General features: G+C 46.5%; 1 protein-coding gene across 1 annotated transcript in view; it reads right to left on the bottom strand.

Moving 5' to 3' along the window:
* DCDC2C (doublecortin domain containing 2C) overlaps window positions 1-16,598 on the bottom strand; it is an 81,679-nt gene extending 65,081 nt beyond the window's left edge. The window contains exons 1-2 of the mRNA XM_074341496.1: window positions 16,243-16,598; window positions 5,136-5,187 (exon numbers count right to left, since the gene is read on the bottom strand). Coding sequence (XP_074197597.1) covers window positions 5,136-5,187; window positions 16,243-16,529 — 339 coding nt within the window. The 5' untranslated portion in view covers window positions 16,530-16,598. The remainder of the gene's footprint in view (window positions 1-5,135; window positions 5,188-16,242) is intronic.
* Window positions 16,599-17,262: the final 664 nt, after the last annotated feature.

Genomic DNA, 17,262 nt, shown 5'->3' with positions numbered 1-17,262 from the left:
CAGCTCCCTGGAAAATTCACCTCAGTGAGTCACTTCCTTCTCCTCCGTGACAACTTGAGATATGTGAGGTCTAAAGTAGCCTGTGGCCGTTTGACCACTAGTGCGCCGTTTACTGGGGTGAGCCCACTAAAGGGGCCGACTCAGACAGCGACCCTCAGGGGTAAAAACAATATTGAACTGGGCTCATCTGTTCCCAGAAGCGCAGAGAAAAGCACTGGGGAGGGCCTCTAACTCCTGCCTAAACCTGCACAACGTGAGATTATAAATCAAACTCTAAGAGGCAGCAACGGAAGTCCTTGAATTAAACTGAGACCAAGGACATTTTTCTCACTAAAACCAACATGACACGGTCATTGAAACTCAAGATCCCAAGAGCACTTACTTCGAGTCTAATTTTCCTCGCCCCTCCATTTAAGGAAGCAGAACTCCAAATTCATTCTGTTGAAGTACTCTACAAATCACTTCTGTGGCTGTATTAAGTGTATATTATGTTATTCTGATTAATTTTAAGTAAATTTCTACACCAAGTCAAGTTCTCTTGAGAAGCTTCTTCAATTTTCCCACTAATATATTTCGACCAAAACAGAAATTCTGTGAAAGAACATTCTATGAAAAGCTAGGTACATCTACTCTGTTACTGTATCACAAAATAAGGCAAAATAACTTCGTAAAATGTTGAAACACTGAGTATCTGGGCATGGCCAAAGCTTACAGCATAGTATGTTTAACGTTTCTAACAGTGTGCCTGGTACTCAAAGTGGATGGGGTGCGCCACCCCAGCGTGAAGGCATCAGGGGTACTACCACCAGCTATTTCCTGAGCTCTCGCAGTGCTCCCGGCACCGTCTCACTTACTCCCAGCAACATTTTGAGAGGGATTATTTCAGATCAAAACCTCCAAGTCTAATCACAGTATGACAAGTCATCAATCACCCACCTCCTCTGTGGAAGGACATTCCCGTTGTTTGCAGGTTTCGTAATCGCAAAAAAGAAAAAAAACGCTGGAAGGAGGTGGAGCAGCACTGGGCCAGGACCCCTTCTGCAGTGAGTCCTCCGGAGCTTCGACTCGCTCAGCGCTTTGCACGAATCCCGGAGGACCACGTGCCCCACGTGCTTCGGGGCCCCCTCGCGGAGCCTGCTCTGTGCCCACGCTAGCTGGCGCTGTGGGGCCTGCCCGCCCAGCACACAGTGCTGCTCTTTGTGCAGGGCCTGCTCACAAGCCCTCAGAAATAATCCACAGAATGAACAAGGACCTGCTGTTTAGCACCGGGAACCAGATGCAGTGTATTGTAATGGGCTACAACGGAAAAGGGTCTGAAAATACACGTGTGTGTGTGTGTGTATGCGTAACTGAATTGCTTTGCTGTACACCTGAAACTAACGTTGTAAGTCAACTACAATTAAAAATAAAATTTTAATCAACACATTGCAAACTGACTATATGTCAGTGAAAAAGAAATGCAAAAATATCTTTAATTAAATAAATAAATATTTTTAAAAGAAAAGAAATAATTCATTGAACTGTTTAATCCTATGAATTACACGGAAGCAACTCACTTTAATACAGATAGGTTGTACACGCTGTAACGGGGCTTTCCCCCCGGGGGGGGGTCCTGGATTCAGCTCTAGAATACTTGGTTTTAGTCCAGGTTCCGTCACTAACGAGCCACCTAACTCTGTCCATGTCACTTAAACTTCCCTGAATTCTTTACTCATCTTTCAAGTGGCAGAAAGTAAGACCCGCTCTCCCTCACACGGTTCCCATGTTTCCATTTTCCCAGAGGAGACCAGAGGCAGGCAAGTGCGCTGAGAACAGCCGTGCCCACTCTGCGCTCAGACAGAGGAAAGACGGGGAAGGCCATGAGGACGCACACCAAGGACGGAAATGACCCCGGGATGCACGGTGTGGCATGGGGACACCACAGGCCCGGCCAAGTGACTGGGGCCGCATGTAAATTCGCCACCACAGAGGGCTCACCCGCAGAACGCAGACGCATTTAGCACCTGCCGTCTCGTCAGAGCACTTATTCTAGAACAGCGTAAACCGTGACAACAATCAACAAAAGACAAGTCTTTTCGCTCAGTATTATATTAGCTCGGAATCCTGGGTGCCACCCCTGAAGCACAAAGCAGGTAAACCGTGGCGCAGTAAGCAGCCGCGAGCAGTGAGGGGCGATGGAGAGGCACGTGGGCAGGTGAGCAGTCCTGGTAACAGGAGCGAGGCAGCCCGGAGCGACTGACAGGCCCCCGTCCTGGGACTGGCAGCTCTCCGTCCTCACGGGACGGCAGGGCTCGGCTCTGAGCTCGGTGCTCAGATGGGCCCCTCATGGGAACAGCAGGCTTCCTGGACCACATCTCGTGTTTTGGTCAAAGCTCCTGGTGGTGGTCTAACGCATTCGACACTGGCTACACCGCAGATGCGTGTCCGTGAAAATACTACATATGAAACGACGACAGTCACCAGCCACTCTTAGGGAGGGCGTCTTCCCCCAAGGAGGGGGGCGCGGTGGTGACCATCAAGCACCCCGAGCCTCCACACTGTGCGCCACACGGCTCGGCCCCCCAACACCAAGGTGGCACTCCTGTCGCCGCTGGAAGCAATACACATACTTGGAAGCTTCCCGGAGGTAAATATTAAAGAGGTGAAGGCTGTGTGTGTAACTCCACTTCATAAACAGTCATGACAGCTCTATGCGGTTCCACCCCAATGCCCGGCTGCAGTGATGAAAAAGCCAGAGGACGTAAGGTCTGCGGATAGGAGTGGGTTGAACACCGATGACAGAGACATGATGGAATGTGCTGCAGCCACACAGTCACTGTGGGACAGGCAGCGACCCTGGGGGGGTCCTTCACTACGTGAAACTATCGCGATACAGTTAATAGAACGCAGATAAGAAAACAGTGCGTATAGATGGACTGCACTTCTGCAGATGTGCATGTGTGTGTGTACACGTGTGTCTGTGCATACAGACCTCTGCTCCCTGCGCAGAGAAAAACAGCTAGAAATGGCGATGACAAGATGCAGAATGTGACGTTTCAGAGGCAGGACTGTGGTTCTCACTCTCGTCACTGAGCTTTGCCGCCTGGCACGTTTGAATTGAAGTGTAGTTGATTTGCAAGGTTGTGTTAGTTTCTGGTGCACAGCACGGTGATTCAGTCACACATGTATACACATACTCTTTTTCACGTTAGTTTTCATTATAGGTTATTACAAAATGTTCAATATAGTTCCCTGTGCTCTACAGTAGGTCCTTGTTGTTTGTCTGTTTTATATACAGTAGTTTGTATCTGCTAATCTCAGACTCCTAATTTATCCCTCCCTCCCCCATTTTCCCCCTGGTAACTGTAAGTTTCTCTCTGAGGCTGTTTCTGTTTCGTAAATAAGTTCATTTGTCTCCTTTTTTTTTAATTCCACATATAAGTGATATCGTGTGATATTTGTCTCTCTCTGACTTATTTCACTTAGTATGAGGATTTCTAGGTCCATCCACGTTGCTGCAAATGGCACTATTTCATTCTTTTTCGTGGCTGAGTAGTATTCCAGAGTGAGTGTGAGTGTGTGTGTGTGTGTGTGACCACATCTTTATCCAACCATCCTGCACAGCATTTTTGACATTTTTCTCAGCAAGAACTACTTTTACAATCAGATTTTTTCAATGAAAAGAGAGTAAATTCCAAAAGAAAACTACAAAACTCTTTGGGCAACTCTAGTCCCATTGGTATGGCAATCTAGTGCCGCCTTTGGGAGGAGGGGGCTCTGGTCGGCTCCTCCAGCTCTGACTCAGCATCACCTAACCTGTCTGATCACAGCGTCCTCAACTAGAAAATGGGGAGTTTTGAGAAGATAAGCCAGAAGCTTCCTTCCTGTCCTAAAATGCTAATTGTTACCTCATAATCGCATCTTATTTTTTAAATCACTGAAAGGTACAGAGGAAACAGAGACTCCAGCTTGAACAGATACCTCGAGGGGTACTTCTCAGAAGTGTTGCGTGGCCCCCCTCCTTGCCCCACCTGGAGGGGGGCCTGCAGGCACCCAGGTGTTAAGGATAATCATACACAATTTCCTCTCTGTTAAGGCAGCCCTGAAATTCAGTGACTGCCAGAATTGCTTTCTTCTTGGAAACCTGCCCTCCCGCTCCTGGCAAGTTACCACCTAAGGTGGGTAAGCAATAAATCTGAGTTGATTGATCACACAATCGTAAAGGGCAGACACGAAGGAAGCAGCTAAACGCTCCCGTGGGCTGGTGCCTGTGGTCAATGCCAGAGCCCCTCAGCATCCTTTCCTGGAGCACGGGCTGGAGTTCAAGGACACAGAGAGGCCCCACTTCTTTAAGATGTGGGGGAGGAGAACCGGCACTTACCCAGCGCGGGCACGTGACCGCCACATCATCCCGCAATCCTCACAGCAATCCTCTAAGACAAAGAGTCTCATCTCCTTTTCACAGAGGGGAGAACTGAACAGCAAAACCACCACTAAGACAGGCAGATGCTCTAAAAGCAGCTCACCTTTGAAACACTCCACAAAGAGTCCATTCATAAAATAAAAAAGTAAAAAGCGTCTTGCATTCTAAGTATCACCAGGCCATCTCGCTCAAACCTGGTGATTTCTGTTACTTATTAAAAGGTGGATCTCTTTTAACTTACATGTGAAATGGCTTTTTTGGTTAAGAACCAAGTGATCTGAATGGAGTGATGGGTGGTTCCATCCTGCAGACCCTTCAAATGTCTACTAAGAACAAAAATGTTGCGAGCACGGAGCAGATCTTTAGAACTACAGTTAGCTTCAACACTGTGTAGCCTAAACTAACTTTACCTGACACCCATCTTTCCAAATCCCCAAAACAAAGGGGATGTGAGAAGTCTTAGTGAATGGCCGCACGCTGTGTCTCGGGAGACTCTCTCCCTGATGTGGGCTCGGGCCGTTCTCACCGGCTCCCATCATCCTGGTGACGCGTGTGCCTTGACAGGCAGGATAACCCTGCACAGAGGTTTCCGGCTTCAAGAGCAACATGCCTTCACAGGCATTCCCTACAAAATGCTGTTTTTATAAAACTTCCATTATTCAATACTGACATTTTAATTTTTACCAAATCATCCAGTTTGTCCCACCTTTAGCAGTTAGGAGTGAACACTTACTTCCTTCAACTTTCTCATCTTTGCAGGTTTTCTGGGAACTATATGGATATAACTGCAAAAGAAGAAAGAAAAACCTAATTAGCAGGTAAATACTGGAGGGAGGGCATAGCTCAAGTGGTAGAGCGCAGGCCTAGCCTGCCTGAGGTCCTGGGTTCAATCCCCAGCACCTCCACTGAAAAACCAAATAAATAAATAAACCAAATTATCTCCCCCCTGCAAAAAAAAAAAAAAAAAAAAAAAAAAGGAAGGTAAATACTTAGAAAATTTGAGCCTCTTTCTTTCCAGCATTCCAACATACAACTCCACAGCGACCTAAAATTAAAATCAAGAGCACCATAAATGCTCAGGGAAACGTTCACGCTGGCCACCACTGGCGTCACCCAGGAAAACAGACCTTAAGTGTCACTGCCTTCCCTCAGACAACGTTCCTTATCAGAGAAGGACCTTGGAGATTGACCAAAGAGGGGGCCTTTCCCAGGTCACTAACGGCTCGTCCAGGATCCCACCGCTGGCCAAGGTCAGAGCAGAGTCCCAGACGCCTCACCCAGCTCCCTCTCCCCTCTACTGTCCCCTCTCGTCCCAAAGAACGTCATCACTGTCCCCATTCTGCCAAACTGAATGCTGGAAAAGACCCACCAGAATTAAATGCATCTGAGTCCCACTAGTACAACTTTTGACCCTTGGGGACGTTGGGAGAGCCTTCCATACGCTTCAAAAATCAAACAAATATTTTTAATGATAACAAATAATCCCTCAAGATTTATGTCTGTTAAGGTTTCTTCCTGATTTAAAACAATTGTTATGTCTTTGAGACTGCTGTTGCGGGTGATGGCTTTAGCACTAGTCAGAGAAGGACTGACTAAGATTTGGTAGATGGAAGGAAAAAGAAATTTGTAAGTGTTCAATACATAGTCAAGGGTCACAAGTGCCGATGCCTACAGAGGCCGGGGAGGCAAACGACGGTGCTTGGGAAGGGTATATTAGGGAACGGTGGGGACTGTGGCTAGCAGGAGTGAGGTCCCACGGGAGGTGAGTGGTGCTCATACTCCAGGGCCCCGTTTTCCTGTGGAAATGCAGGCAACTAAAAACTAAGTCCTCTGAACAATCAAATCTTCTATCTTTTAAATGGAAACCAAAATTTCCTATCACAGGAATAACCCCCTTATAAAATGTTGCAGCCTGGAGCTGAAGACCTTAAGTGCTTGCTTTCTGCCTGTTGACCAGATAACTAGAACTATCTGCATTATCTATGCTGCAATGGGTTTTTATTATTTTTACCTAAAGACATCTCTTTTTGGTAATGACAAAGGTGTTAAAAAAAAAAAAAAGGCTGAGTAGGGAGACACAGCGCAGTGGTAGGGTGCACGCCTGGCAAGCGTGCGGTCCTCGGGTCAATCCCCAGCACCACCATTAAAAAGAAATAAATGAACAAAGAGACCTAATTACCTCCCCCTCAACAATAAATAAATAAAAAATTTTTTAATAAAAAAAATGCCTGATTTTTCTCAATATACCTTTAAATTAAAGGTTTTTAAATTGTTTCATATCTAGTCAAGTTGAGATTTTTAAGGATTTCATTTTTAATTTGTAATAGAAGTTTACAGCTTGACTTTTTTTAAGTGTATGATTTTTATTTTTTTTTAACATTTTTGATTGAGTTATAGTCATTTTACAATGTTGTGTCGAGTTCCAGTGTAGAGCATAATTTTTCAGTTCTACATGAACATACATATATTCATTGTCACCTTTTTTTTTTTGCTGTGAGCTACCACAAGATCTTGTATATATTTCCCTGTGCTATACAGTATAATCTTGTTTATTCTGCATACACCTGTCAGATCTATAAATTTTGAACTCCCGGTCTTTCCCTTCCCACCCCCCGCCCCCTTGGCAACCATAAGTTTGTATTCTATGTCTATGAATCTGTTTCTGTTTTGTATTTAAATTCATTTTTTTTTTTAGATTCCACATATGAGCAATCTCATACAGTATTTTTCTTTCTCTTTCTGGCTTACTTCACTTAGAATGACATTCTCCAGGGACATCCATGTTGCTGCAAATGGCATTATGTTGTTGGTTTTTATGGCTGAGTAGTATTCCACTGCATATAAATACACCACATCTTCTTTATCCAGTCATCTGTTAACGGACATTTAGGCTGTTTCCATGTCTTGGCTATTGTAAACAGTGCTGCTATGAACACTGGGGTGCAGGTGTCATCTTGAAGTAGGGTTCTTTCTGGATACATGCCCAGGAGCGGGATTCTGCAGCTTGATTTTTTTTCAAAAAAGTCAACAAACTGCAAGCACCTGTTAATGAAGTTCTTAAGTTAAAAAAAAAAATTTGCAGCCAATGCAAACCTGAAAACTGTGGGACCCGAACAGCCTGCAAATCTCCCACTCACCGCCTTGGCTTCCCAGCCCTCCCAGGCATGCTTCTGCTGGCCTTCAAACAGGTATTCCAGTTCTATATCCCCAAATTCCATAGCAGATCATGAACACGAGTCCCCCCAAATAAGACAGCTTATTATCATTAAGTAAAAACAAAAGGTAGAAGATTAATTTTAAAATTAAGGCATAAAAAGATCGAAAAATCACAAAATGCTCTTTATTGTTTCGATGCTGCCTTCCAAAGAACCCAGGAATGGCGCGGAAAGAGGGAACAGGACCTCCCTCAGAGACCCAGCGGACCCAAGCCTTTACACCAGGTGCTCAGAAGAGGTAGTTCCGGTTGGACTTAGGTTTCCTTGGGGGTGGGGTGGGGGGTGAGCAGCACAAATGAGAAGCAGAGATGAGACGCTGATGTGTGATGTCCCTCCTTGCTGCTTCTGGAGAATAAAGGGAAGGAAGAAGCCAACTGCTAGAATCAAGCCGGGCATTTTAAAGCACTGCATTCATTTCATTCTCAGAACATCTCGCTGGAGTAGATATTAACTGGTCCCATTTTATTGATGAGGAAACTGAGTCTCAGCAAGGTTATTTAATTTGCTAAATGCTCCCAGATGGGAAAAGCCATATTCAATTCACCCCAGGTCTTCGGCTCCAGGACCACATTCCTCTTCTCTGGCGTGGCTGCCTCGCCAGAGACTCCCCCCTTTGCCTGTTACCCACTAGTCCTCAGGTACAAATGGGTGGTAAGGACACTAGAAGTAAAGTTGGGGTGTCAACGAGCTTCTACAGTTTGATTTAAATACCGCTTCCACTTTGTATCTCAACAACAAATTCCATGCTAAATAGGAAAAATTCCTACTAGAATTCAAATTCTTTGCGGGTCTCCCCAAACACACACACACACACACACACACACACACACACACACAAAATGCCCTGATCTACATTTTGTTTTGAATACAACTTTCCTCACACAAAAAAATCATAAATTCTAGGCTTTATGGGACATTTATTTTTAAGTAATTATTAGCCTATAATACTTTGTTTCATAGAGAAAAAATTATGTTCCTCATCTCAAATTAATTTATTTCAGCAAATGTAGGAAATGTTTGAATAATGATTGGCTCGGGGGTAGATTTTAACGGTATTTGTCTTCTCGATGTACTGTTTCACAGCCATTATCCTGAGAAGACTCTGGGACGGTTAATACATCACCAGGTTTCACTTCAACGTTCATCTGCTGGCGGCACAATCAGGAGCTTATTTGCTGGTGAAAATTAATTTTAATCGCTCAACGGCTCAGTAATTACAGAACATACATCCTGACAGGTGCCAGCTTACCGATACCAGCACAAACCCAGCCAGAATCATTTTCAGAGTTTTATTCACCGAAGTCTGGATTCTGATTTCATACTTCACTGACCTAAAAAGAAGTGAAGAAAATGAAACCCAAATGCCTCTCCATGTCGATCTCCACATGCAAACATCACCCATCTGTTCTGTGGCCATGAAGGTGCCTGGAAAATGCAAAGTAACAGGGACTCTCCGCCAAGTGGGAGCCCCACCTTCCCTGCCTGCTCAGCGAACTAAGTCGCGTTTCCTTCCCTGCAGAACATAATCATCGACGTTCAGAAACCTGAGAAGATAAACACCTCAGTCTTTCTCCGTATTTCTGCCACACGTCCAGAACATTTTAAATAAACCCTGAAAATCTCTCTGCCAAATCAGAGGTCTCACGGTCTCCTAGAAAACGCCTCAACCCACAGGAAAGAGGAAAGACTGGCACTTGCTGATCACGGTCCAGGCGTGATGGGCGATGCTCCGAGAGCCTCCTCCCTCATCTGCTCCCAGATAAAATATACGTCACTCTTACAATGAAACGTTTTAGGGCGAAGATTAAATACTTTTCATCGCACATATGTTGAAAAGGATTTTAAAATCAATTTTTGTAGAAACATATTCTTTCGTGATTGTGAGACCACAAGACCAGATGCTGCTGGGAAATCAGTATCCAGCCTGTTCGGGCTACGATAACAAAAACATCCCAGCCTGGGGCCAGGGCTTAAACAGCAGACATTCACCTCTCACAGCTCTGGAGGCTGGAAGTCGGAGATCAAGGTGCTGATGGATTCAGTGTCTGCTGCGGACCTGCTTCCTGGATCACAGACAGCATCTCCTTGCCGCGTCCTCACTCATGGGGGGGGGGGGGTGCTCCTTTATAAGGGCGCTAATCCCACGAGAGGCTCCACCCTCATGACCTCATCACCTCCAGAGGCCGCATCTCCTGACACCATTAAAAAGGAACGTCGCTCGCTTGCCATCTGTTTCTACAAGGATCAAGCCGTTAGCCACTGCAGTGGCTGACCTCCAGCGCACTCGGGAAGGAACTCAGGGTGAGGACCAGGCCAAGTCTCTCTGTGCTTTAGGAAAACAGGCAACACAGGCCTTGAGACAGTTGGAAATATTTCAGGAGAAATTTCTTATGAACCTGGATTCTTGCACCTTTCCATACTTAGTAAAGCACTAGCACTGTTGACTGAGATGTCGTCTCGTGACTAGCAGCCCCTCTACCAAGATGGGTGCTCAAGTGCACGAACGCCTTCACCAGAATCACACGGGGAACGTCTTCCTCCCCGACCCCTCAGAGGAGTTCCGCGGGGCTGTCTGAGCAGCCGTCTCCTGGGCCACATCCTCAGTAAGACACTGAATAAACTCAACTCACAACCCCTACGTTGTGCATTTTTTTCCAAGTTGACACAATCAAACGGGGGAAGGGGGTTCAGTTTCAACATACGAATTTCAGAAGGACACAGACATTCAGTGTGTAGCATGTGGTAATGAACCCTGAAAAAATAATCACAAAATGAAGTATCTACAAAGGTGCACGTTCTTGCCAGGGAGTGCCCATATGTAACAGGATTATCACAGTAATAAATTTAAATCTAAAACGTCACGGCGTTAATCCAGACTCTGCCTCTCAGCAACCATGATGTCTGTGACTTACCAGGTTTCTTTAAAAATAATAGGATGGCAAGTTTGCACCTTTGCAGACGCCATTAAGAATCTGGATCACAAGCCAGCCAGCTCACAAAATGACACTATCTGGGTAGTCCAAAAACACTCGAGTTACTAATTTAATTAGGCGCATCTCTGGAGGGAGAGCGTGCCTGGCATTTGGGAGAAGAAAATGGAAATCCTCTCTGGAGAATCTCACCTTTATCTCAGCCCTCAAAGAGCTTCCTCAAATCAAATCCCATAGAAAAGGAGTCATTTGCAGATTCCTTTTCAAAAACTAAGTAAACTAACAAGGAGACAAAGGACCGTGAGACAAAACCAGCTGAAATAAGGGGAAGCAGGTGAATTTCAAACACCGGGATTGCAAGCACAGACCACAGAAGGGCAGTATTTCAACAAAAGGCAAACTTGAAAACACACGGAGGACATGGTACCAGAACAGACATATGGACCAATGGAACAGAACAGAGCCCAGAAACGAACCCACAAACTTCTGGTCAGCTCATCTTCGACAAAGGAGGCAAGAATATACATTGGAATAAAGACAGTCTCTTCAGCAAATGGTGTTGGGGAAACTGGACAGCAGCATGTAATGCAATGAAGCTAGAACACTCCCTTACACCATATACAAAAATCAACTCAGAATGGATCAAAGACTTAAACATAAGACAAGATACAACAAACCTCCTAGAGGAAAACATAGGCAAAACATTATCCGACATACATTTAAAAAATTTTCTCCTAGAAGAAATAAAAGCAAGAATAAACAAATGGGACCTAATGAAACTTACAAGCTTCTGCACAGCAAAGGAAACCAGAAATAAAACAAGAAGAAAACCTACGGAATGGGAGAAAATTTTTGCAAGTGAAACCGACAAAGGCTTGATCTCCAGAATATATAAGCAGCTCATACGACTCAATAAGAAAAAAATAAACAACCCAATCCAAAAATGGGCAGAAGACCTAAACAAGCAATTCTCCAAGGAAGACATACAAATGATCAAAAAGCACATGAAAAAATGCTCAGTATCACTAATTATCAGAGAAATGCAAATCAAAACTACAATGAGGTATCACCTTACACCAGTCAGAATGGCCGTCATTCAAAAATCCACAAATGACAAATGCTGGAGAGGCTGTGGGGAAAGGGGAACCCTCCTACACTGCTGGTGGGAATGCAGTTTGGTGCAGCCACTATGGAAAACAGTGTGGAGATTCCTCAAAAGACTAGGAATAGACTTACCATATGACCCAGGAATCCCACTCCTGGGCTTGTATCCAGAAGGAAATCTACTTCAGGATGACACCTGCACCCCAGTGTTCATAGAAGCACTATTTACAATAGCCAAAACATGGAAACAGCCTAAATGTCCATCAACAGGTGACTGGATAAAGAAGGTGTGGTATATTTATACAATGGAATACTACTCAGCCATAAAAACCGACAACATAATGCCATTTGCAGCAACATGGATGCTCCTGGAGAATATCATTCGAAGTGAAGTAAGTCAGAAGGAGAAAGAAAAATACCATATGAGATCGCTCATATGTGGAATCTAAAAAACAAAAACAAAAACAAACAAACAAACAAAAACAAAGTGTAAATACAGGACAGAAATAGACTCACAGACAGAGAATACAGACTTGTGGTTACCAGGGGGGTGGAGGGTGGGAAGGGATAGACTAGGATTTCAAAATTGTAGAATAGATAAACAAGATTACACTGTATAGCACAGGGAAATATACACAAAATGTTATGATAACTCAGAGAGAAAAATGTGACAATGAGTGTGTATATGTCCATGAATGACTGAAAAATTGTGCTGAACACTGGAATTTGACACAACATTGCAAAATGATTATAAATCAATAAAAAATGTTAAAAAAATAAATAAAAAGAAAAAAGAAAAAAAAAGAAAACACACGGAGGACAAAGAAACACAAAAGAAAATATGGAAAAACCAGATAGAATTTTTAGAAATGAAAAACTAAATGATTTAAATTTAAAACTCAATAAATTGGTTTGATAGCACTGTATACACAGCAGAAAACTTAATGAGAAGCTCCAAGTGAAGGAAGTCCCAGGGCAGAGCACAAGGATAAAAGAGAGAAAAATGCACGGAAAAGAGGAGGACTCTCGGAGGTCGGAGTCAGCGAAACAGGCCAACCCACGTCGACTCAGACACAGAAAAGCAAGGGGAGGAAACGGAGGCAGAGGCATCTTCTAAACAGACGATGGCTGACAGGCCCCAAGACCACAGGCAGTTACCACCGGAGACTCAAGAGAATTCAGTAAATCTGCACTTAGACATCTCACTTAAAGCACAGCACACGGAATCAAAGAGAATAGATTTTAAAAAGCTGAAAAAGATAAACCACTACTTTCAAAGAAGTGAATGGCGACAGCTGATTTCTCGCCAGCAACCACTAAGTTAGAAGACAGTGGAAAAACACTGTCACGGGTGGAAGGGAACCGTCATCCACAGAATCACACTAGAAACGTACGTGGAGAACAAAGGTAAAAAGGCTTCTGCAGGGAGGGCAGAGCTCAGTCAGCGGTAGAGGACGTGCTTAGCATGCGTGGGTTCGATCCCCAGTACCTCTGTTAAATAAATTAGTAATAAATAAACTTTAATTACCTCCCCCCAAAAAACAAAAAAAAATTTAATAAATTAAATAAATAAATATATATAAATAAATAAACCTAATTACCTTCCCCCCAAAAAAACAAACAAAAAAAATTTAAAAATTAAATACGTAATTTTAAAATTTTTTAAAAAGAAGATTGACACTTCTGGGAACCACGGACTAAGTAACGCCAATTAACCCTTCCACTAAAAACTGATAAAACTGGACGAACTAAGAAACCTGTCGTTGAAACACAAGACATCTAGCAAGATAGGAACTACCACACTGCAGGTAAGAAGGGAAATCCGAAGACATGAGCCTGACGCCCGGGGCCCCTGTGGCCCAGAGGTAGTTGTTGCTGGGCACAGAAAACTCAGAGAGTGAACCGCGGTTCTGACAGCCTTTGCGGCCGGCAGGCAAAGCCCACCGCCACGGCTCCAGCGAGCCGCCCTCTGTGAACCGGGACCCCCTGCGCTGCACCTGAGGAGGAGGGAGCGTCCCGGCTCCCAGCCGTTTGGCCTGAACCATCTCACACTCTGCAGCTGTACCAAGTTGATCATGAACTGGGATGACGGGTACGTGGCTGAAGGTCACAAAAATCCACTTTGGCAAAAGATATTATCATCCTAGACCTCCAAATATTTCTGAAAATAAGTTTTAAAAGTAATGGCCAGCCCATAAAGATAACCAAGCAGAAGGAGGGAGAAGACAGCCTGAGAGCACCAGCCGCCGTGGCCTCAGCCTGGATCACTCAGGCTGGGGAGCCCACTGAGAGTCACCGCAGAGAGGCTCGGGTCCCAGATGGAGCTTCCCGCCACGCGTCTGGGAGGGAGGCTGCAAGCACCGCCCAGTCAGGCCTTCACGCCGGCGGCCAGCATCCTGCTTGCAAACTCATGAGCGTCTCTGAGCCAGAAACACTCAGCTCAGCTGCTCCTGAATTCCTGATCACAGAAACTGGGAGATAATACAGGTCATTTTATGCCAGTAAGCTTGCACTAGCAGGGCACGCTCCCCTAGAGACGGTCTTGCCCTGGGCACCAGGAGACACGCAGGAGCGTGTTTACAGCAGCGCTGCTGATCTTAGCACATTTACAACGACCCAAGTTACCCATCAACAGACTGGATAAGTAAACTGGTACATCAGTCAGTGAAATAATACATAACAGTGAAAAGTGAATGACCTATTAGCTACATGCTATTATCGTGGGTAAGTCTCAGAAGCATATTATTGTGTGAAAAAGCAAGTCACAGAAAAATGTATGCAATATAATAGCATTTACATAAAGTATGTGAAACATTGAAAAAACCCTACCCTTCAGGGATAGATGACTATGAAAAGATGATTATTACAAAAGCCAAAATAGGGGGGAGGGCATAGCTCAGTGGTAGAGTGCATGCTCAGTATGCACGAGGTCCTGGGTTCAATCCCCAGTCCCTCCATTTAAATATTAATAACCCTAATTACTCTCCCCCACAAAAAATAAAATAAAATAAAATAAAATATTCTTTTAAAAAGCTAAAATGGTGCTTACCTATAGGGAAAGGATGGGGGTGGAGGTAGGAGGGTTTTAAAATGCAGGTAATACACAGAGGCTTGCTTTATTACTATTACTTACGCATGGAATTGCATACACTCTTCCGTATATATTCTGTATATATATTCTTTTCACGATAAAAGAAATGAAGTTAACAACAGTGTAAGAAATGGTAATGATATCTTTCAAAGGCAGATGCAAGAAATGAGTGAAGCCCAGGCAGCTCAGGAATTCACGGAGGATTAAGAAACAGTCTTCTCCCTTCTCTTTCGTAAAGGAAGCCTTTTCTGAGGCCCTGCACCCAGGCAGAATTAAACCTGTGCTTCCCTCACAATAGCTGCCACTTTGTCTTTTGTGGCTACTTCTGTGTGGCTCTTATCTCTCCAAAACATACACTCTGAAGCCCCCTCAGCCTCTGCAGCACCCCCCGGGGGGCTCCCTATAGGAAGAAGAGCACAATAGCTTTTGCTAAGAACTGCAAGATAGGTTTGGGTTGCAAATACACTTGTCTAATGACAGTTACCAAGAGAGTTTAGAAGAAATTGTAAGGATTATAAGCGCACAAAAGACTGTGGTCTCTCTGGGAAAAAGAAACACCACAATCAGAACAGTGCCAAAGAACCCTATATGCAGTAAGATCTCAAAAGGATTGCCATACCAGTCCCAGGATAAACGGGAAAGAATTAAACTGACAATTTGAGTGGGGGCCCTCTGGTACAACTGAACATGGCCAATTTCCACTACAGCTTTCAGAGTGGCCCTGGCGTTGATACACAGGCCTGCTTCCCCAGGACAAGCGACCCCCTCCCCGGCTGCTGTCCTGATCTTAGCAGACACCCGGCCGGGGTGTCCTTGCTCACAGGCCAGCACCGCGTCAGGGACCAGGATGTCAGAAATCACAGGCAGGACTCCTGTCCTCTGCAGACTCCTAGTCTAGCACGACAGAGAGCAGTAAACTGGGCCGACCATACACCTCAGTACCTGCGCTCATGGAAGGATATGAGCCCAGGTCCCCGGAACACCAGTCTGAACCAGCCGGGACCCAGCTGAGTCCTGCCTGCCAACGTCGCGTGGCCAACTCTCTTTCGTGCTGCGGACCTCCGCGCAGAGATCACCTTTACAAAGAGGCCTACCCTGGGTGCACTATTCTAATTGCCAAATCTCCGCCCCCCTCCCCATCCCCTTTCAAACCCTCTCCCCACACTGATAAGTCCGGTGATCGGAGCTGGCCTGCCCTCCCCACAAGGCGGCCGGGGACCCTGGCTGGTAGGGCGCGTGCGCCCGAGGAGGCACCGTGGAGAAAATCCGCACAAGACGGTGGCGCTCCGCGGGGGCAGAGCCAGGGTCGGTCCCCCGGGCCATGGGGACAGGAGGGGCCGCCAGGCGGAGGCAGAGCCGGATGGAGTCTGTGCCCCCGCCCCGCTCAGGCAGAACGGGCCGTGTGGGCTGGGGGAAGGGGACCCCAGGGCGCAGTTCCGGCCCCGTGGGGACAGGGCAGGCCGCCTGGCGGGGGCAAAGCACGCGCGGGGCCGCACTTACTCGAGCTTCTTGAAGGCCTCGCACCCGGCCGCCACGTACTTGCCGCCAGCCTGCAGCGCGTCCAGCTCGCGCACCGGGCGCCCGCGCGTCGGCGTGAACAGGCGCCGCACGCCGAACGGCACGGCCACCTGCTCGTTCAGCTGGTCCAGCAGTCCCTCGAAGGTGGCCACGCGGCGGCGCGACAGCACGAACTTGCGGCCCACGTAGAACTGGTCCCCGTTGCGGTACACCACGATGGTCTTGGCGGGCGTGGTGTCCACCAGCACGTGCGGCGCGCGCGAGCCCATGGCGCTGCTCCCGGCCCGGCCGCCGCGCGTGCGCTCCAGCCGCGGGGCCGCCGCCGCCCCCGCCCCGCCCCGCCCCGCCCGCGCTGACGCCGCCCGGCCATTGTGACCGCCGCCCGGAGAGGCGAGGCAGCATCAGAGAGCGGGAAAGAGCTCCGGGAGGGGAGGAGAGCCCCGGCTTCTGCCAAGGAGGGAGGAGTGGGAGGGGCCCGGGATCCACCAGGCACCCACCCCCACCCCTCCCACCACACCCCCACCCTCCTGCGCAGAGCGGTTGCGGATGGGTTGGGGCGAAGGGGCATCCAGACCATCCTGACAATCAGAACTGCGTCAGGGAGGAATCGTCAGGAACCATCCAGAGCATGTGAGAAGCTAGGGTACCGGGCACCGCTAGCGCGGGGTATCACAAAGGTTTAGCATTCAGCATGCACCTTCGTGTGGGGGAAGCGCAGTGTAAGAGGTGTACGTCCTTGGGAAAGGCATCCCCTATGCTAGGTAAACATGACCAGTCCTCTTGAGCTGGGACAATGAATGACTCTAGAAATACGTTTTTCCAGTGGCTCTGATGGGCTTCAACAAACTTTTAAAGATAATGGGCTATGTATTTCCTGCTGAAGTACCTCTGAAGCTTCAGAATATCTATACCTATAAATTTTACATACTCTAAATACCAATATATTGTACTGTTAAAAAAAGAGTAATCCATAAGAGGCCATCTGCCGTTGACAGCCACAGC

The sequence above is a fragment of the Camelus bactrianus genome, chromosome 15 (assembly GCF_048773025.1).
Source record: "Camelus bactrianus isolate YW-2024 breed Bactrian camel chromosome 15, ASM4877302v1, whole genome shotgun sequence".
NCBI classification, from domain to species: domain Eukaryota; kingdom Metazoa; phylum Chordata; class Mammalia; order Artiodactyla; family Camelidae; genus Camelus; species Camelus bactrianus.
The sequence above is the reverse complement of the archived record's forward strand: the minus strand, read 5'-3'. Positions and strand labels throughout refer to the sequence as shown.